This window comes from Pristis pectinata, chromosome 10 (genome assembly GCF_009764475.1).
Source record: "Pristis pectinata isolate sPriPec2 chromosome 10, sPriPec2.1.pri, whole genome shotgun sequence".
NCBI lineage: Eukaryota > Metazoa > Chordata > Chondrichthyes > Rhinopristiformes > Pristidae > Pristis > Pristis pectinata.
Genome location: NC_067414.1, coordinates 35,750,182 through 35,775,575, shown reverse-complemented (window position 1 = coordinate 35,775,575; position 25,394 = coordinate 35,750,182). Strand labels below are relative to the sequence as shown.

The 25,394-nt window shown below is 39.0% G+C and overlaps 1 protein-coding gene across 1 annotated transcript; it reads right to left on the bottom strand.

Annotated features, from left to right (window-relative positions):
• Positions 1–288: 288 nt before the first annotated feature.
• On the bottom strand, positions 289–20,264 carry ccnc (cyclin C). The gene is made up of 12 exons (XM_052024596.1): positions 20,034–20,264; positions 16,139–16,245; positions 14,627–14,711; positions 13,731–13,800; positions 12,397–12,448; positions 9,365–9,420; positions 8,311–8,346; positions 7,885–7,976; positions 6,795–6,862; positions 5,391–5,470; positions 4,535–4,653; positions 289–2,378 (listed from the first exon to the last, which is right to left on the bottom strand). Exons 1-12 carry the CDS (start codon positions 20,063–20,065, stop codon positions 2,324–2,326), a joined length of 852 nt encoding a protein of 283 aa, XP_051880556.1. The 5' UTR covers positions 20,066–20,264; the 3' UTR covers positions 289–2,323.
• Positions 20,265–25,394: the final 5,130 nt, after the last annotated feature.

Here is a 25,394-nt window from a genome sequence, read left to right as displayed (position 1 = left end):
CATCCCTGAAGCTCTTTCTCCAGTTTAAGCAGCAATGGGTCAGAGATTCCCATGAGTCTTTGAGAATATCCAAGTTTTTCCTCTGCTTGATAATCTTCTTTGACAGGGTTTGGAGTCTGGCACACCCATCAGAACCAACAATGTAAGGATAGCAAAAAAAAAGCTGCTGGAGGAACTCAGGCAGCATCTTGGGGGGGGGGGGGGGGGGGGGGAAGGGTGGTATTGGACAGTAGGCATCTGAGGTTTTCATATTTGAACTCAGTGAACCAAAGATTGTGCTGACGCAGTGGTGGAGAATGTTGTTTATTGGTTTATTTTGAACATCTTCACATTTTTTGCAAATGTTATCATCTGCTAAACAGAGGTATAAAAACTCCAGATTTTAAACTATTGAAGAAATAGTTTGAGAATGCTTTAATTTGCATTTGTTTATTCTAGTATAGATGGTTAACAGATATGATATATTCATTTATCTTGGTTTCAAATTCTCAATACCTATAAGGTATCCTTAGATCATTATTTAACCCACCACAGATTCAAGGATAGAATTGTAAGTCAAAGTTCCACTATTGTGGCACCAATGTGCTACAGTGAAAAATCACAAGTCATTCAAGCAATCTGATTTCTTCAGTCTGTGGTCATATTAATTTATAGACCAAGGCATATCAAGCAGATAAAATATTATAGACTCTGACAGTTGGGTTGTGGCTTAGATAAGGGAATGGGGTTATAAAAATAAAAACAAAACCACATTTGCCATAAACTTCAAAATGAAAAATAGATCAGACTGTCCACTTTAATGCAATACAATTCATAAGGTTAATTTCACAATTCACTTTAATAGGAAAAACATCTGAAAATGTGCTTTCTAGGAATTTCAGTAGTAGAGATTGTTGTTCATCGCTGTACAGTGTAATAGTCTCTACTGACTCGATTGTTTCAACCACTGTACTTTCAGAAAATCTTATCCACATCACAAAATATTTAAAAAGTCATATTTTAGCATGGCTCAGAAAAGGTACTAAATATGACGATATCCCTGTTCATTTCAAATATGTCCCTTTCTGTAACAGATTTAATAAAAGACTTGCAATTATAATGATGCTGTTTTTAAACTTATGGACATCCTAAAGGGCCTTACAGCCAAATAAGCACTTTAAGTGTTGTCATTTTTGTAACAGCTGTAACTCAATTACACTTTTCTATAGAAAAGTTCAACATAAATGTCACTCAAATGCTGGCAAATTTAATAAAACTGGTACAATCCAAAGAGTGATGGTCAAAACAGCAAGGAGGAAACTCCTCCAAAAGTAAACTATTTAAACAGGCATGAACAGAAAAAAAAGTTTGCATGTTTATGCTTTACCCACATCAAGACAGTTAAAAAGCAGCCAGTGATCTCCCTATAGCACTGGTTCATTTAGTTTGTTTTTAAAGTTCAGATGGCCACTTTTAAGTTATTAAATAAGTAACCAGAGTATTTTCAACCTTACCAAATATTACCATACATCTTGTATAGATGCTAGGGCCAAGCCCAAAGATCAGTTGTTATATCACAAACACTGTAATAGGACTATCTACAAAACTAGAAGTAACCCTACTAAAGATCACCTTTAAAAATAGTATTTCTTCATGTTTTCTCCTTTTACTTTATTTAAAGATTAACAGTTTTAATCCAGAGCTTTGCAAATAGAAAGGATCAATCCTAATGTATCTGGAAACATGAAATGGGAAATCTGAACCTTGAACTCACAATAGAAATATCTCTACCACAAACTTTACAGGTTCCATTTCATAATTATTTTAATTCCACATATTTCAAGTACCAACATTATTGTTGCTTTTTAAAAAAGGTACATATTTCCTTAAGGAAAGAAATCACCAACTTAGAACCATATTCCCCCTGCCCCCCCCAAATTGCCGAACCAGTTTTCCTTGGATTGTAATTCAAAATTCAATTGGGGAATTTGTATAAATCTTTTACCCCAGTTTACATTTTATTAGGCATAGTTTTAAAATGCAGTACAAGTAGGACAATAAATAAAATGTCCTCTCTAAAATATTTGACAAAGTTACAAACATAAATGAAACTCAAGTGTTTTTTTTGCAGCAGCAGTTCTTAAGAGTATTCTTCTTAGTTTCCAACAATAGTTTTTTTTTCTGAATAACTGTGATAAATCATCTCCAGTCTCAATATCATGGGTCTTCCCACCACTGTGCCTACTTGCAGAATGTCCTCATGAAGTGTAAGGAAGTTCCTTGGCTATCAAACAGTCGAAATATACTCAGCTCTACATCTTTTGTACACAGAATTGTCCGTTTCTTAGGACTGGCTGTAGGTAGAATTTTGACTACCATTAGGGCCCTGTTCTCCTTCACTGTATGAGAAAGGCAAAGAATAGGAATTAAAACTGTCAAAATAGAACATCTGCAGAGGTTAAAACATTAGAATATTCCCTCTTCCCAACCTTCCTTATATTTCAGATTTTAAAAAATGCTGGAGAAACTCAGCAGGCCAGGCAGAATCCGTGGAGAAAAGCAGGTGGTCAATGTTTTGGGTCAGGACTGAAGGTAGGAAAAGGGAAAGCCCAGTATATAGGGTGGGTAAACAGAGCAGTGATAGGTGGACAAAAGACGGGAGGAGGGGTGGGTACAAGGTGGTGATAGGTAGATGCACGTAAGAGATAGTGATAGGCAGGTGCAGGGGAGGAGGGGTGAGCAGATCCACCAGGCTGTGGGTCAAAGGCAAGGAGAGACAGGGGAAAAAAAAGGCTAGGAATGGGAAGACAAGAAGCATGGTGGGTGGGGGAAGTACCTAAAGTGGGAGAATTCAATGTTCATGCCGTCAGGCTGCAAGGTTCCCAGATGGAAAATGAGGTGCTGTTCCTCTAGTTTGTGCTTGGAATTCTCCCGGCAGTGGAGGAGGCCAAGGACCATCATATCAGTGATAGCGTGGTGGGGGAGTTGAAGTGACTGGCAACGGGGAGATGCAGATCGTGGATATAGACAGAGTGCAAGTATTCTGCGAAACAGTCACCTAGTCTGCGTTTGGTCTCACCAATGTAGAGAAGGCCACACTTGGAGCACAGAATACAGTAGATGATGTTAAGGGAGGTGCAGGTGAATCTCTGTCTCACCTGAAAGGTCTGTTTGGGTCCCTGGATGGAGGTGGTGTATGACAGGTGTTAGGTGTTGCACCTATGGCAGGGGCAGTGGAAAGCTCCCATGGTGAGAGTGGGATTGGGGGTGGGGGGGGGGGGGGGGGGGGGGGGGGGGGGGGGGGGGGGGGGGGGCAGGAGTGAACTAGGGAGTTATGGAGAGAGTAGTCCCTGCCAAAGGCAGAAAGGGGTGGGGAGGGAAAGATATGCTTGGTGGTGGGGTCCCACTGGATATTTCGGAAGTGGCAGAGAATGATGTGTTATTTGATACGTATGCTGGTGGGATGAAATGAGAGGACAAGGAGGACCCTATCCAGGAGATGAGTTTCTTTAGCATTGTCTGGAGTTACTGTTATTCAGCCACGTGGTGTATTGAATAGAGTCCTGATTTAGAATTTCAGAATCAAACACCAAAAGAAATCATTTTACCTATCATGCCTGTGCCAGCTCTTATAGGAGGTCAATTGATAACCAGATCCATGGAATGGTTATTAGGTCCTACCTATTTGTTTCTATTTATACCATTAACTAGTTCTGAATGTTGCATGCTTTCACAGTCTTCAAATTTGTCCTTTACCACTTTTTCCATGTTCTGACCAACTGGAGGGAATACTCTTGTTTGCTCTTTCTGTTCCTGACACACTTTTTTACAAACCATCGTTTTATGCTGCATTTTCACAGGTTAAGTAAAGCATAGGGAGACATGGAATGTGCCAAGGTAAGGAGGTTACATTCAAACCCTATAAAACACTGGAAAGGTCACAGAGTATTGTAATTCTCGCTTAGAACTAGTGTGGTGTGAAAATTACTGCCACTTATGAGCCCAAATGGACTGTTTTATTATCTGAGGAACAGAATAGGCAGCAAACTACTTTCATGAAGCTGCTGAAGATGGTTAGGCCTAGGACAATATCCTACAGAACACCTGCAGCAAAACTCTGGGACTCTGATGTTTAACCTCCAGCTACCGAAGCCAACAACCATGGTTATCTTCTTTTGTAGTAACTATGATTCCCTACGGTGGAGACTTTGCACCTTAATTCCCACCAACTCCAATTTTGCCACAGTTACACTGCTGCTATGTTAGAGCAAAACATCAAGACATCCATCAGCAGCTGTAATTAGAAACTCACTTTCTGAAATATCGCAAGCCTGGAAAGAAGTCTACTGGGGTTCCACTCTAATATTCAAAATCTTTTTTTTAAATGCCTTAATATTTGCTCTCCCTCCCCCACATGTAAGTACCACTGATTTTTCTTTAGAAAGTCTAACATTGAAATCTCATTTTCTACAGAGTTTAAACTTTACTCATAAAATGTCCATTATTACACACTGGTGGCCCAAATGGCTTTGTGATGCATCATTCAATGAAATACCTGTTTGGAGGTGGTTTCGGTTTTGGCATCTTGTTAAGGATTCCAGCCATCTCTTTTCGGTCATCAAAATTCTTCCATAGATCATACAGCTTCAGAATGACTCGGATTATTTCAAGAATCTGCACACACAAATGATCCAGAATATTAAAATTAATTTAGAATTAGATTTAGAGAAAAATAAATTTCCTCATGTATTACAAATAAATATTTTCTAAACATCTTGAGTACTCTATAGATTCAAGCATTTTCCCCAACTACCAGTTAGGCTAACAGGTCAACAATTCCCCTTTTACCCTTTCTTTTCTTAAATGTTGCTAACCCCCAATCTTCAGGAACCATTCCAGAATCTGGAGCATTTTGGAAAAGGCCAGCTGAAACATCCATTTGTTCCTAACTACCTTATTCAAAACTCTGAGATGTAGATCATCAAGTCCTTGGGATTAATTAGTTTTCAAACTGATTAACATATGCAGTAGTATTTCTTTACTAATTTATTTTATTTCACTTGCACTGGACCCTTGATTCTCTAATATTTATGAGGACTTGTATCTTCTTCCATAAAGACAGACTCAGTATTTTTTTTAACTGCTGTCTTTTCTTATTCCCCATAACTGATTCTCCCATGAGGGCATTTTTTTTTAAAACATGTCATCCAGTCTTCTATTATGCTCTTATGCAAGTCCAGAATTAAGCAACTGATGTAAACATGCAAACTTATCTCGCAGCAATCACTACTACTTTTCAGTATTTTTCTTTTGTTTCACATTTTTAAAATAATTCCTTCTATAATTATTTTATAAACTGGAAAATTAAAAACTAATGCAAGCAATCGATTTGATTTCTAGGCAAACTTCACCTTTTCCATATCCACTGAGAGTTCAGCAAACCACTGACGTGCATCTTTTTGCTGGACTACACATGCTACGTGCAAACAAGCTGTAATGAGAAGTCAACACAAGTTCAACTTACTATTTGGTTATATTTTACAAAATATTACTTTCTAACAGATTTCACTCTCCATAACAATAATGTATACAACTATGCCAGCAGCATCTTCAACATAAAATCATAGACCCCTAGTAATCCTTTGCACTTGATACAATGTGGATCACAGAAACAAGGCATTCATCGACCACTCTGAAAATGAAAGCAAAATATAATCTACAGATTGTAATAATGCTGATAATTCACAAATTATCCAAATAAAATGTTATGAGGAAATATTTCTACTTGATTAAAAGGATCTAGTCAGTTTAATAAAATTAACACTGTTTTAGTATTTTCAAATGGATAGTCCAATCATTTAGCTGATAGCTAAAGAGAATTAATTGACAGTGTCTTCATGTTCAACCAAAGAACCCAGCAGAAAAGTCACATCCTAAATCATTTGAAGTTTGAAGGCCACAGTTGTGTGGGCAGTAGCCAAACATGCAAGAGCTTGTGAGGATTCCTATGATGGTATCATTAAGGCTTCACAATCCAAGGTAGTTTAGCCAAGTTTAAGACTTATAAATTTAGCACAAATGTTATACCCAGGGTGGCCTATAAAGGGCAATAATTTCTTAGAAGTTTGTTTTTCTTTGTCTCCTAATATTTGCCCGTTGGAATATAAGCTGCAGGACTGAGTCCATGATCTATAGTTTGGCTCGCAAATCTTCAGGTCCAAGAGTTAGATGGTCAGGTCTAGAGATGCATTCATTCAACCACTGACTTATGTTTAAGAGCACTATGACGTAGGAACCACAGGTTGAAGTATTGTGTGAATGCACTGCATTATAAATTGTGGAAACCAGCATTCAAACTTTATTCTTTGTCAGATGTACATTCACTTAACCACAGTGAACAAAAGCTGTTGAAGTCTATTGAACATCAAAACACATTTCTCTTCCTTCATCGTACATCTGATAAAATGAAATTATGTTGTTCATCTGTTTGAACAGTTCTGAATTAGCTAATCATTGACAAGTTTAATTTAGTCTTTCAAAATAAATCGTAGTTATGTTAAGACTAAGATGGAGATGTGTTCAAAATTAATTTCCAAATACACTAACAACTGAACAGCAAATCAGTTACAATATTAAAACAAATTTCAATCATGAATTGCTAGTGAATTTACTAATAGCATTAATTCACAGGCAAGTATTAATTTGTTAATTCGTGTTGGAAATATTAATTCCAAAATGCTTGAAAGAATGATGACTTCAGATTTAACAGTGATATTCAACAAATTTTATCTCAAGTCCAACGACTATTTACTCACCCAAGGCTATCATGAATGGAGGATACATGAGGCAAAGATCTGTCCTGTAGGTGTCATTCACTATCCTCCTGTGCAGATTAAGGCACGTAGTTTTAAAATTACATTTTTCTTAATGAACTACAAATTTTTATAACTGATCTGTCTTGGAAGCTAAACAGTGTTATTTCAAAAAGCCTAAATGCCAAAACTCAAAAGCTCATTGATATTAGAATTTCTTGACCCAGCCTAAGTACTAGTCATTTCCAGTATTTGTTCCTGAAGTGACACCTACAAAAAAAGAGAGGCAAATTTATTTATCTTTGGCTCATTTGCTAGTAGCCTCACCTCCAGGACTGGCTCACATTATCTAGGCTGACACTTCAGTGCAGTACTGAGGGAGTGGGAGTGCTGCATTGTTACAGATGCCATCTTTCAGACGAGGCTCTGTCTGTCTGTTCAGGTGGTCGTAAAAGATCCCACGGCACTTTTCCGAAGAAGAGCCGGCAGTTTTCCCAGTGTCCTGCTGAACAGCCAATACCACCAAATCAGATTAATTGGTCACTTATCCTGCCACTGTGTGCAAACTGGCTGCCACATTTCCGTACTTCAAATGTAATTCAATGGCTCTGAAGCACTATGGGATATTGAGGACATGAAAGGTACTTTTTTCCTCCCAGTGTTAGATATGCTCACAAAGAACAGGCAAATTGCTAATGAGTGTCATTCATAAATATTTAATATAAATGTACATGTCATGTACAACTTCCAAGTGAAGAAGTTCCAAAAATATAACTGCTCTACCATCCTTGAGCTGCTTTAATGCATGCCTCAGGGCATCCTGACTGAGAAACATAAGTGTTAAATTAAAAATAGTCCTACAATTAATATACCTGTTTAACAGAGAAGTGCTGACAACACAAGGAGCTAGATAAATGCAGATCTTCTTTCTGAAGAAACCTTTTTTTTGGAAAATTACATATTTACCAACAAAAGGAAATTTTGCACATCAAATAACATCAGCCTTTAGTCACAAAATATCATAAATACAAATGTTCTAAATCTACAAACACCACAGCATAAAGAAAGGTTGCTGATTATTGGACAATCTTACCATGCTAATGGTAGCAACATATCTTCTTGTCCCATATCTTGTACATACTGTAGCAGTGGTCTATATGGATGGTATACTATCAGGCAGCAATCCTTCATAAAGAATGCAAAATATTATTAAATAGTTGACAAGTCTCTAAACGGTTTCAGACAAACCCAAAGTTAAATGGCATGGCAGACAAGTAAAATATCATCTTGCTTCAGGGATCAGAGACCGAATCAAGCCTAAACTGAACTACAATGTCAGTTGTTATAAGGATGTACTGAATTATATCTGACAAATTAGTATTTAGTGTAGAGTCACAGCACAAAACTACTTGATTTGAATGTGATTGGCACTGAAACTATGCACCCAAAATAGAAAATTGATCTTTTTCCAACAGCTATCAATTTTTGTTGCAAATAAAAACAAGACAAAAGCACTTACCATTAACTCTAACAAATAGAATTCACATTCCAATATCTGTTAAAAAAACAATGAATTAGTTAAAGTACTTTAAGTTAACTGTGTTTAGAAATTCTACAAATAAACACTTTTAAATGGCTTGATGATTGCAACCTGCCTGCAGGTGATGCCATTTGGAGAAAGGGTATCAAGCTAGCATTTCCCATCAAAAAATTTAAGAAGAGGGTACCAGAGGAAAATATCCTAATTGCACAGGGAGTTTAAATTATTGATTTAAAGTGCAGGTGCACGATTCTTGTCCAAAGAAGTGGTTGTGAAAGCAAAGAAAGCAGGGCTCAATATTTTGCTTAGGTGGAAATTCATCAGGCTGATGGCATAGGAGATGAAGCTGGGAACCTTGCTGTTGAGTGACCATTTGGAATCAGAGAGGCGAATGTTAAAGAAGAAAGTGAAAATCTGACATGGTGTGTGGATGATAGTGCCATATGTTATGCAAGGACATTGATACAAAAGGGACTTTGAATTCTGTGCCCTGTTACACACAACACAAACAACTTTTTGTTAAAGCATCAGAAGCAAAAACTAGAGTGAAACTGGGGGCTATGACTATTCTGAAATAGGTTCAGTTATTGCCACTGAAAACCACTGAATATTTTCCCACACTTAGAAATGAACTGCTAAAGAAATGCCACAAATGTTTCAAACCAACTGAATAAAAATAAAATCAAGGAATACTGAACAAAATTTTTCTTATAAAAAGGCAAATGCCTTAAGATATGCTTTGAAATGTGAAATTAAGATGGACAATGTAATCTAAATTGAGTGTTAGAAGTGGAGGAAATTCATGATCTAACATATACTTCTTAAGTATCCCCAATCGCAATGAGTGTCATGTAACAACATTCTATGTTATTTTGGACATGCTGAAACACACCCATACTGAATCACCACCTTAATATTAAGCTAAAGGAAAATAATTACTTTTACAAGATTACCTCCATATGTACAAGCATTGTGAAGGATCTAATGAGTAATTATACTCCATTATATAAAGAGGCAAAACTATAATACTTACATGGTTCATTCTGTAGGGAAATTCCTTAGGAAATGCATAAGAGAACCTGGTTTTCACTATATCATAATGGAAAGATGAAATGTTAAAATAATTAAACCAAGTTCAACACATCAAAATAACTATGTAGTTTGCTTGTTTCCTTTAGTTTCCCTACACATAATAAAACAATATTTATTTACTACAAGATCCAAAAAGGAGGCATATAAAAATTGGCATAAATAGCAGCAGGAATGAGGATTGGGAGCAGTTTAAAAATTCAGTAAAGGAGGACAAAAAGATTCATTAAAAAGGAAGATGAAGTACAGAAGCAAATTTGCAGAGAATAAGGACCGCTAAAAACTTCTATGAAAAGAAAATCATGCTTAACAAATCCATAGGGTTTATTTGAGGATGCAGCTAGCAGCATAATTACATAAAACAACCAGAGGATGTTTTGTATTTGGACCTTCAGAAGGCATTTGTTAAGGTCCCACATAAGAGGTTAGTGTGCAAAATTGAAGCATATGGGATCAGAAATAACATACTGGCATGGATTAAGAATTAGCTGACAGAATCCAAACAGAGTAGGAATAAACAGGCTTTTTTCCAGATGTTAGGCAGTGACTAATGGGGTTACATTTCCAACCATTCTGGTAGTTTACATGGGGGTGGGGGTGGGGGGGGGGGGGCTGGTGGGGAGAGGGGGGTTATGCAAAGAGATTCAAAGGCAATTTAGATAAGTTGGCAAGTGGACAAATGTTTGGCAGATGCAGCAGAACTTGGACAAATGTGAGGTTATTCATTTTGGTTGGAAAAACAGAAAGATATTATATGAATAGCAATAATTTGGGGAAGAGGAAGGCACAATGAGACCTGGTCTTGAGTTACAAGAGAAGGATGCTGTTGCCCCTTAAGTTGTCCTTATATACCAATCACTGAAAGCAAGCATTCGAGTGTAACAAGCTGTTATAAAGGCGATTCGTATATTGGCCTTCATTGTAGGAGAATTTCAGTACACAAACAAGGATGTCTTCTTGAAACTGTCCAGAGTCTTAATCAAACCACATGTGGAGTTTTGATCTCCTAATCTGAGGAAGGACATTCTTGTCAGAAAGGGAGTGCAACAAGGTTTACTAGACTGACTCTCAAGTTGGCAAGATTGACAGACAAGAGGAGACTGGGTTGGCTAGGCTTACATTCACTCCATACCTTAAGTCAGTATAGATGAGAGGAGATCTCATAGAAACCTTAACAATTCTAACAGGACCAGACAAATTAGATAGAGGGTGATTGTTCCCAATGGATAGCAAGTTCAGAACCAGGGGTCACAGCATCAGGATATGGGGTGCTACTTGGAACAGAGATCAGGAAAAAGTTCTTCACCAGAAGGTTATGAACCTGTGGAATTCTCTGCCACAGAAAGCAATGAAGGCCTAGTCATTAAACATATTTATTAATGCCAGAAGGATCAAGTGATTTGAGGAGAAGTTGGGAACAGGATACTTAAGTGGATGATCAATAATGATCACGTTGAATGGTAGGGCAGACCCAAACGACTGAATGGCCCACTCTTATTTTCCATGATTTTATGTCTTTTATGAAGCAGATACCCAAGAAGGTCAATTATCCCACTGTAAAAAAAATATACTAACTTCAGTACCCTACCGCCTCCAGTACAGCGGAGGCAGAGGGGAGACCTGATAGAAGTTTATAAGATTATGAGAGGCATAGATAGACAGCCAGTATCTTTTTCCCAAGGTCGAAATGTTTAATACTGAAGGGCATGCACTTAAGGCGAGAGGGGGCAAGTTCAAAGGAGATGTGCAGGGCAAGTTTTTTTTTGTTACAGAGTGTGGTGGGTGCCTGGAATGCACTGCCAGGGGTGGTAATGAGGCAAATACAATAGAGGCGTTCAAGAGACTCTTAGATTGACACATGAATATGCAGAGAATGAAGGGATATGGACCTTGCGTAGTCAGAAGGGACTATTTTAGTTTGGCGTTTAATTAGTCCAGCACAATGTCATGGGCCGAAGGGCCCGTTCCTGTGCTGTACTGTTCTATGTTCTATAGACAACTTTCCCAGCTGAAAACTACAAGTTAGTTGACTGCATCACAAAACTAATATACTTGAAGTTCAAACAGTTCAATACAGCAAAACTAAAGCAACAGATGGTCAATAAAACTCTAACTTCAAATTTATGGAATACATTTACTTTTTTATAAAGAAAATTCCATTATAAAGCAGACACTACCTGCTGATTGTTTACACATCTATCATTTTCTGCAATGCCTTCAACATGACTAGCCTTACACTTCGCCAACAATAGACAAATCTTCCTTTGCTAGTCAGTACGCAGCTAGCCAGAAACCTGCATATACTACCTGGAACAAATTATACCAAAAGCCCAAATAAAAGAGATCCAAACAAATTTCCTCAAAAATTAACTGGAGCTCTTGCGCTGGGACAACCAAACAGCAGGTTCGTGATGTATGTGATAAAATATGGGCCCCACACATCCTGTGTGCTGCAGCTTACAAATACGAGCAAACAAATATGCATAGAAAGTGTTGACTACCACATTTATTCAACTTAAGTGGCCGTCTCCATGGCCTATCCATGTTTACTGTTAACAAGTTATATCATTGCCTTCACTCATGCAATAAAAGGAAGGCAACAATTTCACATACAAGCAATCCCCACGTAAAGGCCTTTCAGGTAACAGGAATTGGTCCTTACATAATTTACAAATCACAACCCAAATATTCGAAATACAAAATACAATTCGCTTTCACTAAATTTGTGTGAAGAAAAAGGTAAATAAATAAACACAAATCTTTTTCCCCAATTTGCGTTTTTTGACACGTGCAGATTATGTGGGTTTGCGTTATGGAAGAAATCGTGATATAGACCGCTTTCTAGAAACACAATCACCCCATAACGCAGGGATCACCTGTATCTTGTCTTCTGCCTATCTTCTGTTAAGTGCATAATGATAACAGAAATTTTAGCTGGAAAGTACTGAGAAATAACAAAAAAGTCTTTGTACTTACACACAGAAGTTGAAGCTGAAATCAAACGCGTGTTTGAGACCACACCAAATTCCTAAAAACAAAAGAATAGGTTTTGGCAGGAAGTTCCACCCAATACAACATAAAAAGACATAGAAAAATTTGAACTGAATGTTTTGGTTTAAATTACAGTACTTCAAAGATTAGGGTTACAACATATACATATTAAAGTTTCAATTTCCCCCCTGTCAAATACAGTTGAAATCAAATTAGGATAAATTTGCACATCAGGAATAATTATTTCACCTCCTATATCAAGAGCTCCTCATTATAACTAATATCAATTGTAGTTTTTAAAAAGGATATTTTATGCATCTATTGTGTTGGTTCTTGATAAAATGTTCAAAAACTGCAGCAAAGCTACATTACCCTAATTAATCTTTCATAATAAATATAATTTACCCAATAATATTCTAGCAGATATTTTAGATGATACCAAGGAAAGAAATTCTTAATGAACCTTACAGATAAATTTGGCAGAAGATCCACAGATACCCTGCCTGCAGATACGTGACTGATTTTCCACAGCAGAGAACTCCTAATGTTCTCAAGGCATTCTCTACCAATACCATTTCAACAAATTGGAGAGAACCCTCGACAAGCATTACTTGGTGACATTACCTCAGGCAGGCACTTAAAATCAGTAATGTTTGAAATACTTGGAAAAATAAACCTGTCTAATCTGAACTATCATTTTTCTGGCTTAAAATGATGCCAGAAAACAGTACAAGATAACTGTGGCTTTGTTTTAGATCATCCCAAATACTCCTCAATATAACCTATCCCCATCCCACTCATCTTTCCACTTTGACAATCCTGGATGGAATCAGCTCTTATCATTAATTGAATAAAATGGCTAAGTGTGAAATACCCTTTCATCCTTGCATGCTATCTTGAATACACATTAGTCCTCACCTGCTTTCATGCTGTAAATGCTGTAAATATCCATATCCATTTTAATGATATCCATGGATATTTTCACATTTTCTTTAGGTCACATGCTACAAGAGGAATAAACTGCTCTGCAAAATCACTATAATAGTGTATTAAGTTGACCAAAGTCTAGATGTTGTGTCAAAACCCTTTCAATTTCATCTCAAAGCTTAAACAGCAAGTGAACCCCTCCACATCTAATACTCTACAGTCATTCTTGCATTACTGAATATCCCCTATAAGATTTTCCAAAAATCTATACATCACTTAATATCATACTGAATAAATCCTTCAACTAATAGTAATTCACATGATAATTCTATTATCTGAATAGTGATAAATCAAAACTGATTCATATTATTATTAAATAATAATAGAAGTACCTCTACTTTCGATGCTAAAAATACACAAGTTGGAGCCATCAATACTGGATCTATACTCTTCAGTGAGTACCTAACATGATAAAAGATTTTGGTAAAATTTTGCTCATGAAAAGATTTTTTGTTTTAATGAATAAATCAACAATCTATTGATGAAAACTATAAATGCCAAAAACACAAAGACATAAAACTTTTTTTCTAGTCTCTCCAGCACCTTTAAAAGAATAGAAGAATTTTTCTGAGAAATACTTTCAATGCAAGACTGCCAAAACATATTTTCTGATCATTTATCTCGCTTCTAGTTTATGGACTTTGTCTGTACAATTGGGATTGTACATAACACCGACAGGATCACAAAAATTGTTTCATTGGTTGAAGTTTTGGAAATGTCCTGAAATCACAGAAGGTGATAAGTAAATACATCTTTTTATGTGATGTCCAAATTAATTCAGGAACAATTATATCAGAAATTTGGAAATAATAACAAAGTTATTAGAGTTATAAAATAAAGCACAGATAATGATTTAAAATTAATGGAATACTATCTTAGAGGTAAAATAGAAAAAAAACTTTTACAGAATGCAACAGCAGAACAATAACACAGTTTATATGAAAATAAATAATCTATAATAAGGCTATGTATATATTGATACACAGCACCCACTACAAGAAAGTTAACACAAGTATTACAGAGAAATAGGTTTCATTTAGGTGGTGGTTCACTTGTCAGATACATCAGAACTGACACAGCTTATGCACTTGATGTAGGTATGTATTAATGGAACAGCAAGAAAACAAAGCTAATCTTAGTACCAAGTGTGAATGGTTTGTTTTATTATAATTGATACTTTATTCTAATGAATGGTTTAGAATAAAGCTAAATGGAAAAGTAACGTTACCTGGCATAGAACCTCTTGAAGTAGACTGTTGCAGTTGCAATAACCTGCTGCCTCAATTTAAGGTGTTCCCCTAGGGCTTGGATTACTATTGGTGAGACAAGGAGAAATGTTTATTCACAATGTTTGCTTTGCCCTTTAGAAATTTACATAATTTATTAAACTAAGTTGGGGTTCATCCCTATATCTTGAACTAAATCTTTCATTTAATCATAGTAGTTACAAGATGACAAATTTACAAAGATTTTTACAACTGCAATTTCCCTGTTGGTATAGCTTAAAATTAAAACTCCCTTCCCTTAACTGTTGCAGCACTTTTCGTAGCATGGCATATATTTGGTTAACAAGGGCCAAGATTCAGTGTATTCTCCATGGAAATTACCAAGTCAGAAAGTTAAAGCATGTATAACCTATGCATTTGCATTTTGCTTGAAAATAGAAGGGCTACCAAGTCTCTGGGGACCTAATGGCCTGCATCCTAGTGCCTCAAAGGAAGTGGTTGCAGAGAAATTTATCAAACTTCTCTGTATCCTGAATTGGTAAAATGGAAATATAATGCCACTATTTAAGAGAGGGAGACAGAAAACAGATACCTATAGGCCAGTTAGCCTAACATCTGTCACTGGGGGGGGGGGGGGGAAAAAGGGCTAGAATCCATTATTAAGGAGATAATAGCAGGACATTCTGAAAAACCACAAGACAATCAAATAATGTCATCATGGTTTTAAGAAAGGGAAGTTGCATTTAACAAATTTGCGGGACTTCATTAAGAATGTAACATACAGGCTGGATGAAGGGGAACCAGTAGATGTAGTGTATTTGGATTTCCAAAAGGCATTTCACAGGATGCACTTAGAAGGTTATATAGCACATGGTAGGAGTTGGGTTGTGCTAATATATTGGCATACTATACTAGCTAACTAACAGAAACCAACGTGTTGAAATAAATTGGTCATTTTCCAATTGGCACTCAATAACTAGTGTGGTGCCACAAAAAGCAGTGCTGGGGCCTCAACTACAATCGATCTTGATGACTTGTTTTAACAAAAAATCAGAGTGGGACTACAAAGTGTTGTAGTACAAAGGAATCAGGGAATCCTAGCACAGAAAACTAAAAAAGTTAGCATGCAGATGCAACAGGTAACTAAGAAAGCTGTGGCCTTTATTGCAAACAATATAATAGTAGGGATGCCTTCATGCAACTTTACAGGCACTGGTGAGATCACACCTGGAGTACTATTCTTCATATTTCAGATGCTTGCATTAGAGGTAATTTCACAAGATTGACTTCCGGAATCACAGGATTAATAAATGAAGAAAGGTCGAGCAGGGCCTATACTCTTTGGAATGGAGAAGGAGAGAGGCTCTTATTGAAACACAAGATTCTGAGGGGGATTGACAGGATGTATGCTGAGAGGATGCTTCACTGTTTTTCCAAAATAAATTTCTTTGGAAAGAAACCAATATAAATTTCCTTTCGCAATAATTGCTAAAAAGGCAAGTAAGCAGCATTACCATTCGCAAAAAATATTTGCAATTTCCAATATTCTTCTTCTGCCAGGAATTTCAAGTCTTTCTGCCGCTCTTTCATCACATCTTGCTTATCAAGGATCCACTGTAAGCTGGCACAGAACAAACAAACTTATAGTGTTTAAAATAGACAACAACAGGTGAAATTGTATTACACAGCACAGAAAATGAAAGCAAGATACAATTTTTAGAGGCATTAGAAGGATCATTACATAAGCTAAACCCTCAAAAAAGGTTGAAAATCAAAAACTGCAGACTGTAAATCTGAATCAATAACATTAGATGATGGAAACATTTAGCAGGTGAGACAGCAACTGTGTATTGAGAAACAGTTGACATTTCATCAGACCCTTCATCAGAACCAATGGCTGCAAGGCATTCTGATGAAGTATTGTCAACCCAAAACGTTAACTGTTTTTCTCTTTCCACAGATGCTGCCCAACATGCTGAGAGTTTCCGACACTTTCTGCTTTTATTCCTATTATTGCCTTATAATGAAAAAAACATTGCAGGATTTTACAGAAGATAAGTGGAATGTTTTTCACTTCATATCCTCTTTTCAAGTAGGGACAATTGCAATAAAAATTTAAAATGTGAACAGATATGCAGCACAGTAGTATAGCGGTTACTGTAACGCTATCACAGCCCTAGTAACCAAGGTTCAATTCCGCCACTGTAAGGAGTTTGTACATTCTCCCCATGTCTGCGTGGGTTTCCTCTGGGTGCTCCAGATTCCTCCCACATTCCAAAAACCTGCAGGTTAGGAACTGTGGGCATGCTATGTTGGCGCTGGAAGAGTGGCGACACTTGCGGGCTGCCCCCAGCACAGTAATGTAAAATGACCCATTTCACTGTACATGTGACTAATAAATATCTTATGTCAAAGCAGTGCAGCTATAAGAGCGGCTGCCTCACAGATCCAGAGACCCAGATTCAATCCTAACTTCCAGTGCCATCTGTGTGGAGTTTGCACGTTCTCCCTGTGAGTGCACAGATTTCCTCCAGGTGCTCCGATTTCCTCCCACATTCCAAAGACATGTGGGTTGATAGGTTAATTGGCCACTGTAAATTGCCCCTAGTGAGCATGTGAGTGATAGAATCTGGAGGGAGTTGATGAGAATGCAGACAGAATAAATGGGATAACTGAAAATGAGTGCTTGATGATCAATGTAAACTCCATCTACCTGAGATCCGTGTGACTCTATAATGCTGCAGCTAAAACAGATGGAATATTTAATTCACAACATTAGTAGTTAGGTGTTGTGTATAATGTTTAAGATCAAGCATTTCTCCAAACTGTTAGCCATGGCTCAATTGGTATCACTCTCACCCAATTCAGAAATTCCTGCATTAAAGCTCCAATCCTAAGATAGGATGACACTTCAGAGTAATGAGGATGCACCAGGAAACAAAAGTACAGATATTATGCATGAGACATTGAACTATCTGCTCTCTCAAATGACACAAAAAAATCCCATGGCACTATCTAGAACAGTAGGGACAGTAGGAACAGTATCCCCAATGTCCTGGACAATATTTACCTGACAATTAACAATATCAAAATCATATTATCTGGTAATTATTTGTGGGATAGTAATAAGTATAAACTGGCTGCCACATTTTATACACTATGAGCTTTTCACTGACAGGAATGCATTCTGCAGCATATTAAGCAAGGAACAGGCATTTTAAGTGCAACATTTTCTTTTATGAAAGCAGCCTACTGATCAACAATCCAGAAGATTCCTATTCTCCTTGCATCACTATCACTTGCACTCATTTTCAACCATTCACGCTTCCTTAATCTCATTAAATACATTCCCAAGACCATGGAACGCCTGTAAAAATGCAACTCTTTATTTCTCTCATGGTGATGTGGAACCCTAGCAATTTCACAGCTAGTTCTTTAAAGATTGCCCGCATCACCTCATCTCTCTTTTTAAATTATTGACACCAACATTTCCATAACCACTGAAGTCACCCATACACGTTGTTAGATTTAAACAATGACCACACTTGGATTTTCTCAGTTTCTGTACAAGAACAATCCACTGCTAACAGATGTGGCATAAACAGGGGCAGCAAAATATATTTTAACTTCAAAATCTCTCTCCAGAAGCATGACTGTAAGCTCTCTCCTAGATTTAAATAAATATCTAACACCATTTATATTACAAAATTTAAAAAATAAAAACACAAATATACAGAAGTCACCGTTCAGTAGATCCTTCAAAACGGTCTTGGCAATTGCTTTTGTTCTTTGATGGCAGGGTTAAGACCATAATGCCAAAAATTCCCCTTATGATCCCAATGTAACATTTGGTTAAGATATTAGTTTTCAAAGATGAACTAGGCTTTTGGAATATTCTTGTTTATAAAGATATTCATTTAAAAGTCTTGAAGTTTCTGAATGGCCTACCACAGCCCAAGTTAAAACAAGAACCACCTGCTGTCACATGCACTAGATCTTTCCTTACTTTTCTAAAATCAAGCTCAACTACAGAGTTAACCTTTTTTTGGATTCAGAGTCCAAAAGAAAGAAACAGGTTCCAAAGTGAATTCAGTCTGATACACAACTTAAGATCATAGAAAATGTATGACACCAAAGGTCATAAAGTTACCAAAACAGAAAAAGATCATCAGTTAATCAGCATTGGGCAAATAATAACAATATTTGGATGGAGCAAAGAAGCTGCCCAGAATGGATTACAATGGCACTGAATCTGGGAACCATCTAATGAATCAGGAGGTACCCAAATAGACTCAGAATTCGGCTATGCCCAAGTGTGAAAGTTGCAATATGAATCAGTGAGGGCAAAATAGTATAAAGATGGGGCCAAGTGAACCATCTCATTGCATTCAGTCAGCAAGAATGGGGATGAGAGGGAATTGCCCCGTTAATCAGGTGGTATCCACACTGGACAAGGATTGGACAGGTGTGAGAATCAGAGAACCCCTTCAAATACCCAGATGCAGGGATCACCCACCGAAGCCCCTCCTCATGCCAAGGCTGAGTGGGTATGGTTGGGGCCAGATGCAAGGATCAATGAAGTCTCTCATGCCCAGGCCAGGTGGGCGAGGAGAGGCCAGTTGTAAGGATCAGTAAACCCTCCTCCTTATGCCTGGGCTGGGTGTGCAAGAATCAGTGAACCCCCTCATGCTCAGGCTGAGTACAAGGATCACCCACTGAACCCCCTCCTCAAGCCCAGGCCAGATGGGTAAGGATGGGCCGGGTGGACAACTGCGAAAGATTGCTGGGAATGCAGGGATTAACGACCGGCAATGTAAGGGTTCACAATCAGTGAACTCCCTCATGCACAAGCTGGTTGTGAGGATCAGAGACCCCCCCCCCCCCCCCTCCTTATCACCAGCCCAGAAGGGTGAGGATGAGTGAAAACCACCAGCTTAGGCTGGATGTGAGGATGCCCCCTCTGTGCCCAGGCCAGGTGGGTGACACCAGTGAACCCTCTCCCTGTGCCTGGGCCAAGTGGGTGACCAATGAACCCCCTCCCTGAGCCCGGGCCGGGTGGGTGACCAGTGAACCCCCTCCCTGTGCCCGGGCCGGGTGGGTGACACCAGTGAACCCCCTCCCTGTGCCCGGGCCGGGTGGGTGACACCAGTGAACCCCCTCCCTGTGCCCGGGCCGGGTGGGTGACACCAGTGTACCCCCTCCCTGTGCCCGGGCCGGGTGGGTGACACCAGTGAACCCCCTCCCTGTGCCCGGGCCGGGTGGGTGACACCAGTGAACCCCCTCCCTGTGCCCGGGCCGGGTGGGTGACACCAGTGAACCCCCTCCCTGTGCCCGGGCCGGGTGGGTGACCAGTGAACCCCCTCCCTGTACCCGGGCCTCATAGGCCGAGTCCTCGGATCAAACACTCACTAATGCGAGCTCTGCCAGAAGTTGCCCGCCATCTCGTCGCTGCCGGGCCCTCCGCCGGCTCCCGCTGCTGCCTCCGCCTTTCCACTGCCCGGTCCTCCACAATGTTACAGACCCAAATCTCCCAGTCTCGCTCTCTCTGCAACTTCTAAATGTTTCCGCCAAGGAACCGGAGGTCACGCTGAAAGTGCCCGGTTAAAAACCTTCCGGGGCGGTCTGCGGAGCAGTGGAGCTTTCTTTCGCCTTCCTATTCCTATATTAAAGCTGTTAAGTCCTCCCCCAGAATAATTCTCAACTATGAAAGGTGCAATTGCATATTTGCGATACCCTTCCTTTTTTATGATGCCTTTTAAACTTGATATAGTTAATCTATACTCAATCTCCTCGTATAAATTAACATTGAAATGTCCATCCAACAGCAAAATGCAATCCTGGATTCCCTGAACAGAACAGAATTCATGTCTATTAAACTAAAAGCACAATCACCTGACAGAGAATTTTGCAGTACTATAAATCCTGTTCCTTACTAAATATCCCTGGGAATTACAGACCAGTGAGTCTTACTTCAGTGGTGGGCAAATTACTGGAGAAGATTCCTAGAGACAGGATTTATGGGCATTTGGAGAAGCATAGGCTGATTAGGGACAGTCAGCATAGCTTTGTGAGGGGCGGGTCGTGCCTCACGAGCCTGATTGAATTCTTTGAAGATGTGACAAAGCACATTGATGAAGGTAGAGCAGTGGATGTGGTACATGGATTTTAGTAAGGCGATTGATAAGGTTCCTCATGAAAGACTCATTCAGAAAGTCAGGAGACATGGGATCCAAGGAAACTTGGCTGTGTGGATTCAGAATTGGTTCGCCCATAGAAGACACAAAGGGTGGTCTTAGATGGAGCATATTCTGCCTGGAGGTCGGTGACCAGTGGTGTTTCGCAGGGATCTGTTCTGGGATCCCTGCTCTTTGTGATTTTTATAAATGACCTGGATGAGGATGTGCAAGGGTGGGTTAGTAAGTTTGCTGATGATACAAAGGTTGGTGGTTTTGTGGATACTGTAGAAGGTTGCTGTAGGTTACAACAGGACATTGATAGGATGCAGACCTGGGCTGAGAAGTGGAAGATGGAGTTCAACCCGGGAAAGTGTGAAGTGATACCCTTTGGAAGATCGAATTTGAAGGCAGAATGCAAGGTTAATGGCAGGACTCTTAACAGTGTGGAGGAACAGAGGGATCTGGGGGTCCACGTCCATAGATCCCTCAAGGTTGCCAGGCAGGTCAATAGGGTTTTTAAGAAGGCGTATGGTGTGTTGGCCTTCAGTAGTTGGGGTATTGAGTTCAAGAGCATTGCATTCAGTTCTGGTTGCCTCATTATAGGAAGGATGTGGAAGCTTTAGAGGGGGTGCAGAGGAGATTTACCAGGGTGCTGCTTGGATTGGAGAGCATGTCTTATGAGAATATGTTGAATGAGCTAGGGCTTTTCTCTAGGGAGGATGAGAGGTGACTTGATAGAGGTGTACAAGATGATAAGAGGCATAGATTGAGTGGACAGTCAGAGACTTTTTCCCAGGGCGAAAATGGCTAACACAAGGGGGCATAATTTTAAGGTGATTGGAGGAAAGTATAGGGGGGATGTTAGGGGTAAGTTTTTCACACAGAGTGGTGGGTGCATGAAACGCACTGCTGGCAGAGGTTGTGGGGGCAGATACATTAGGGACATTTAAGAGACTCTGAGATAGCCACATGAATGATAGAGAAATGGAGGGCTATGTGGGAGGGAAGGGTTAGATCGATCTTAGAGCTGGATAAAACGTTGGCACAACATCGTGGGCTGAAGGGCCTGTATTGTGCTGTAGTGTTCTATGTTCTAAAATTGAATTCATGAAATGTTAAGATTCAGCTATAAACTCATTAGCAACTAATAGGGATTACGGTGAAAGTAGAATTAAAATCAATTCAGCCTATGGTTCCTGAGAAAATGTCTACTTTTGAACAATGTTTACTTTGTTATTGTAGCTCACAACATTTGATAAAGGCTGACTTCAAAGAAACCAATTTTGTACTTAGATAAAATAGTTTAAACCACATTTGGCTGACTCCTGTACCTAACTGTGAATTTGAGGATATATGCATGAGCAAGATATAAAAAAGTTAATATTACTCATATCAAAGGCATAGATATTATTGTAGTAGAAAATGAAAATGTGTCCTGAGTCTGTAAGGTGCACAGATATTAATTTATATAAGTGTGGGATTTTATTGGTTGTTTGTGATGGGCAAGATTATTTTATTTAGCTCGTTTATCTTGCATCCAGGAACCAAAACATAACACTTACGATAATTCATTATCTTTTGGCACAGATTTTACAGATTTCTTTCAAAATGCTTAATGATCAATTGTATCATATCCCATTCCCACATCCCTGGTGTTCCTTTGCAGGTCTTACTTGTGATTAGAACATAGAACACAATGTCTGTGCCGACCATGATGTCAATTTAAACCAAACCCATCTTCCTGCACATGGTCTATATTCTTCCATTCCTTGCCTGTTCATGTGCCTATCTAAATGTCTCTTAAATGTTACCATTGTATCTACTCCACCACCCACCCCACCGCATCCCCCCCCCCCCCCGCCCCCAGAGCAAGTTCCAGGCACCTACCACTCTCTATGTAAAAAATTTGCCTCACAAATCTCCTTTAAACTTTCCTCCTACCTTAAATCTCTGCCCTCTAGTATTAAAAATTTCCACCCTGAGAAAAAGACTCTGACTATCTACCCTTCCGATGCCCCTCATAATTTTATATACTTCTATCAGATTGTCCTCAGCCTCCGATGCTCTAATGAAAATAATCCAAGTTTGTCCAACCTCTCCTTATAGCTAATAGTCTCTAATCCAGGCAACATCCTGGTGAACCTCTTCTGCACACTTTCCAAAGCCTCCACATCCTTCCCGTAATGTGGCAACCAGAAGTGCACACAAAACTCCAAATGTGGCTGAACCAAAGTTTTATACAGCTGCAATATGGCTTCCCAACTTTTATAATCAATGCATCAACCAATTAAAGCAAGTATGTTCTATGCCTTCATAACCACTGTATTTGTTTGTGCTGTCACTTTCAGGGAACTATGAACTTGCACCCCAAGATCCCTCTGTACATCAATGTTCCTAAGAGTCCTGCCATTTACCATACACTTTCCTCTTACATTTGACCTCCCCAAGTGCAACATCTCAAGCTTGCATGGATTAAGCTCCATCTGCCATTTTTCTACCCATGTTTCCAATTGATTTCTATTCTCCCTTTAACTTTGACAACCTTTCTCACTATCCACACATCTGCCAATTTTTGTGTCATCTGCAGACTTACTAAACAGCCCACCTACATGTTCATCCACAACATCTATTCAGATCAAAAACAACAGAGGTCCCAGCACTGATCTCTGCAGAACACCACTGGTCACAGATCTCCAGACAGAATAACACCCCTCCACCACTACCCTCTTCTTTGGCCAAGCCAATTATGAATCTAATTGACTAAGTATCCATGCTTTTATCTTCTGGATCAGCCTACCATGAGGGAGCTTGTCGAATACTTTAATGGGGTCTATTGTGGCAGTTGTATGATGTTCGAGAGGGATATTTCATATCAAAAGATGATGGGATTTTACAGCAGGTTGAAAGAAGAAATAATTACCCTAATTAATTAAATAAATATCAAAGACATTAAATCATGAGCATGATAACGTGGCATATTCAGGAAGGCTGCAATCCTGCAGCACTATCTTTTGCAGTTTTGCATTATTTCTGCCCCTAGTTTTCTTCTTAGGCAGGCCCTCGGTATTGAGGATGATGAGTCCAATGGGGGAACCACAGACTCTTCCACAGATGTGGCAGGAGATGCCTGATAGGGCAGGCAAATGGGTAGTTTGTCAGGTGTTGTGCTCCTTTGCTGCTTATGCAGAGCTACTCTGTGCTCCCAATGCATGGACTCAAGGTTTTCAATACCATCATCCCAAGTGCTTCTTCTCTGCTTTGAGTATTCGTGAAGTTTAGACATATTCCTTTCAAAGCTTATTTTACTTAATTGGATTCCTTCATCAGAAGTAGACAGTCTTTCCCACTGTCTGCTTTGGTAGCGTTAGGAAAAATCTCTATATCCAGCAAAAGATTCAGACCAAGAAAGCAGATGTTGCCTGATCTGCTCCTTACATCCAGCATCCAGCATTTTTGATTTTCTTTCAGACCTCCAAGATATGTTTATTTTTCTTTTTGTTTTGCTTTTCTAGCATGTAAAAGGACTTAGCCTCTTTCAATGAGATTCAATGAGCAGTAAATTTCAATAAGCAGTAAATTTAGTCATCTCTTGGTAACCTTGTGAATTTAATGAAGTTGCTTGACACTACTTGTTAAATAATAAGCAGAAAGCAAAAGTCAAAATTTGATTTTCTTTCACACTCTACCAATACAATCTGTTTCTTTCTCTCTTGGGCTCTCTATAGAAAAAAGGAAACTTAGCGAGAGATTGAAGTATGCTCAAGAGTATGGCTTAGTATGGGAAGATGCAGTGTTGGAAACTCATGTGTACTGTGTCAGCACGGCATGCAAAGTACCAATGCAGCATAACACTTCTATTTGAAGTTTTGACATGGTTGTTTTCATGTAAAGGAAACAAACAGGAGGGTGATATAGGAAAGAATTGTCTATGCAAGTGAAAAAGTACATTGCCACTTTGTTATAACTCAAAGGGATTCATTATTTAATGGAATTGGAATTGGAATTGGTTTATTATTGTCACTTGTACCGAGGTAGAGTGAAAAACTTATCTCGCATACTGTTCATACAGATCAATTCATTACACAGTGTGTTGAGGTAGTACAAGGTAAAACAATACAGAATGCAGAGTAAAGTGTTACAGCTGCAGAGAAAGTGCAGTGCAGGTGGACAATAAGTTGCAAGGTCATAATGAGGTAGATTGTGAGGCCAAGAGTCCATCTTATTGTACTAGGGAACTGTTCAATAGTCTTATAACAGCAGGATAGAAGCTGTCCTTGAGCCTGGTGGTACATGCTTTCAGGCTTTTGTATCTTCTGCCTGATGGGACAGGGGAGAAGAGAGAATGTCCCAGGTGGGTGGGGTCTTTGATTATGCTGGCTGCTTTACCAAGGCAGCGAGAAGTATAAACAGAGTCCATTGAAGGGGAGGCTGGTTTCCGTGATATGCTGAGCTGCAATTTCTTGTGGTCCCAGGCAGAGAAGTTGCCATACCAAACCGTAATGCATCCGGGTAGGATGCTTTCTATGGTGCATCGATAAAAGTTGGTGAGTGTCAAAGGGGACATACCAAATTTATTTTGCTTCCTGAGAAAGAG

Coding starts and splice junctions, on each gene's coding strand:
- ccnc (XM_052024596.1), bottom strand. CDS start 20,065: ATGGCGGGCAACTTCTGGCAGAGCTCGCATTA. Junction 13,801..14,626: donor TTCAAGAGGTTCTATGCCAG/GTAACGTTACTT, acceptor TTATCATGTTAG/GTACTCACTGAAGAGTATAG. Junction 6,863..7,884: donor ATGTTGCTACCATTAGCATG/GTAAGATTGTCC, acceptor TAATCTGCACAG/GAGGATAGTGAATGACACCT.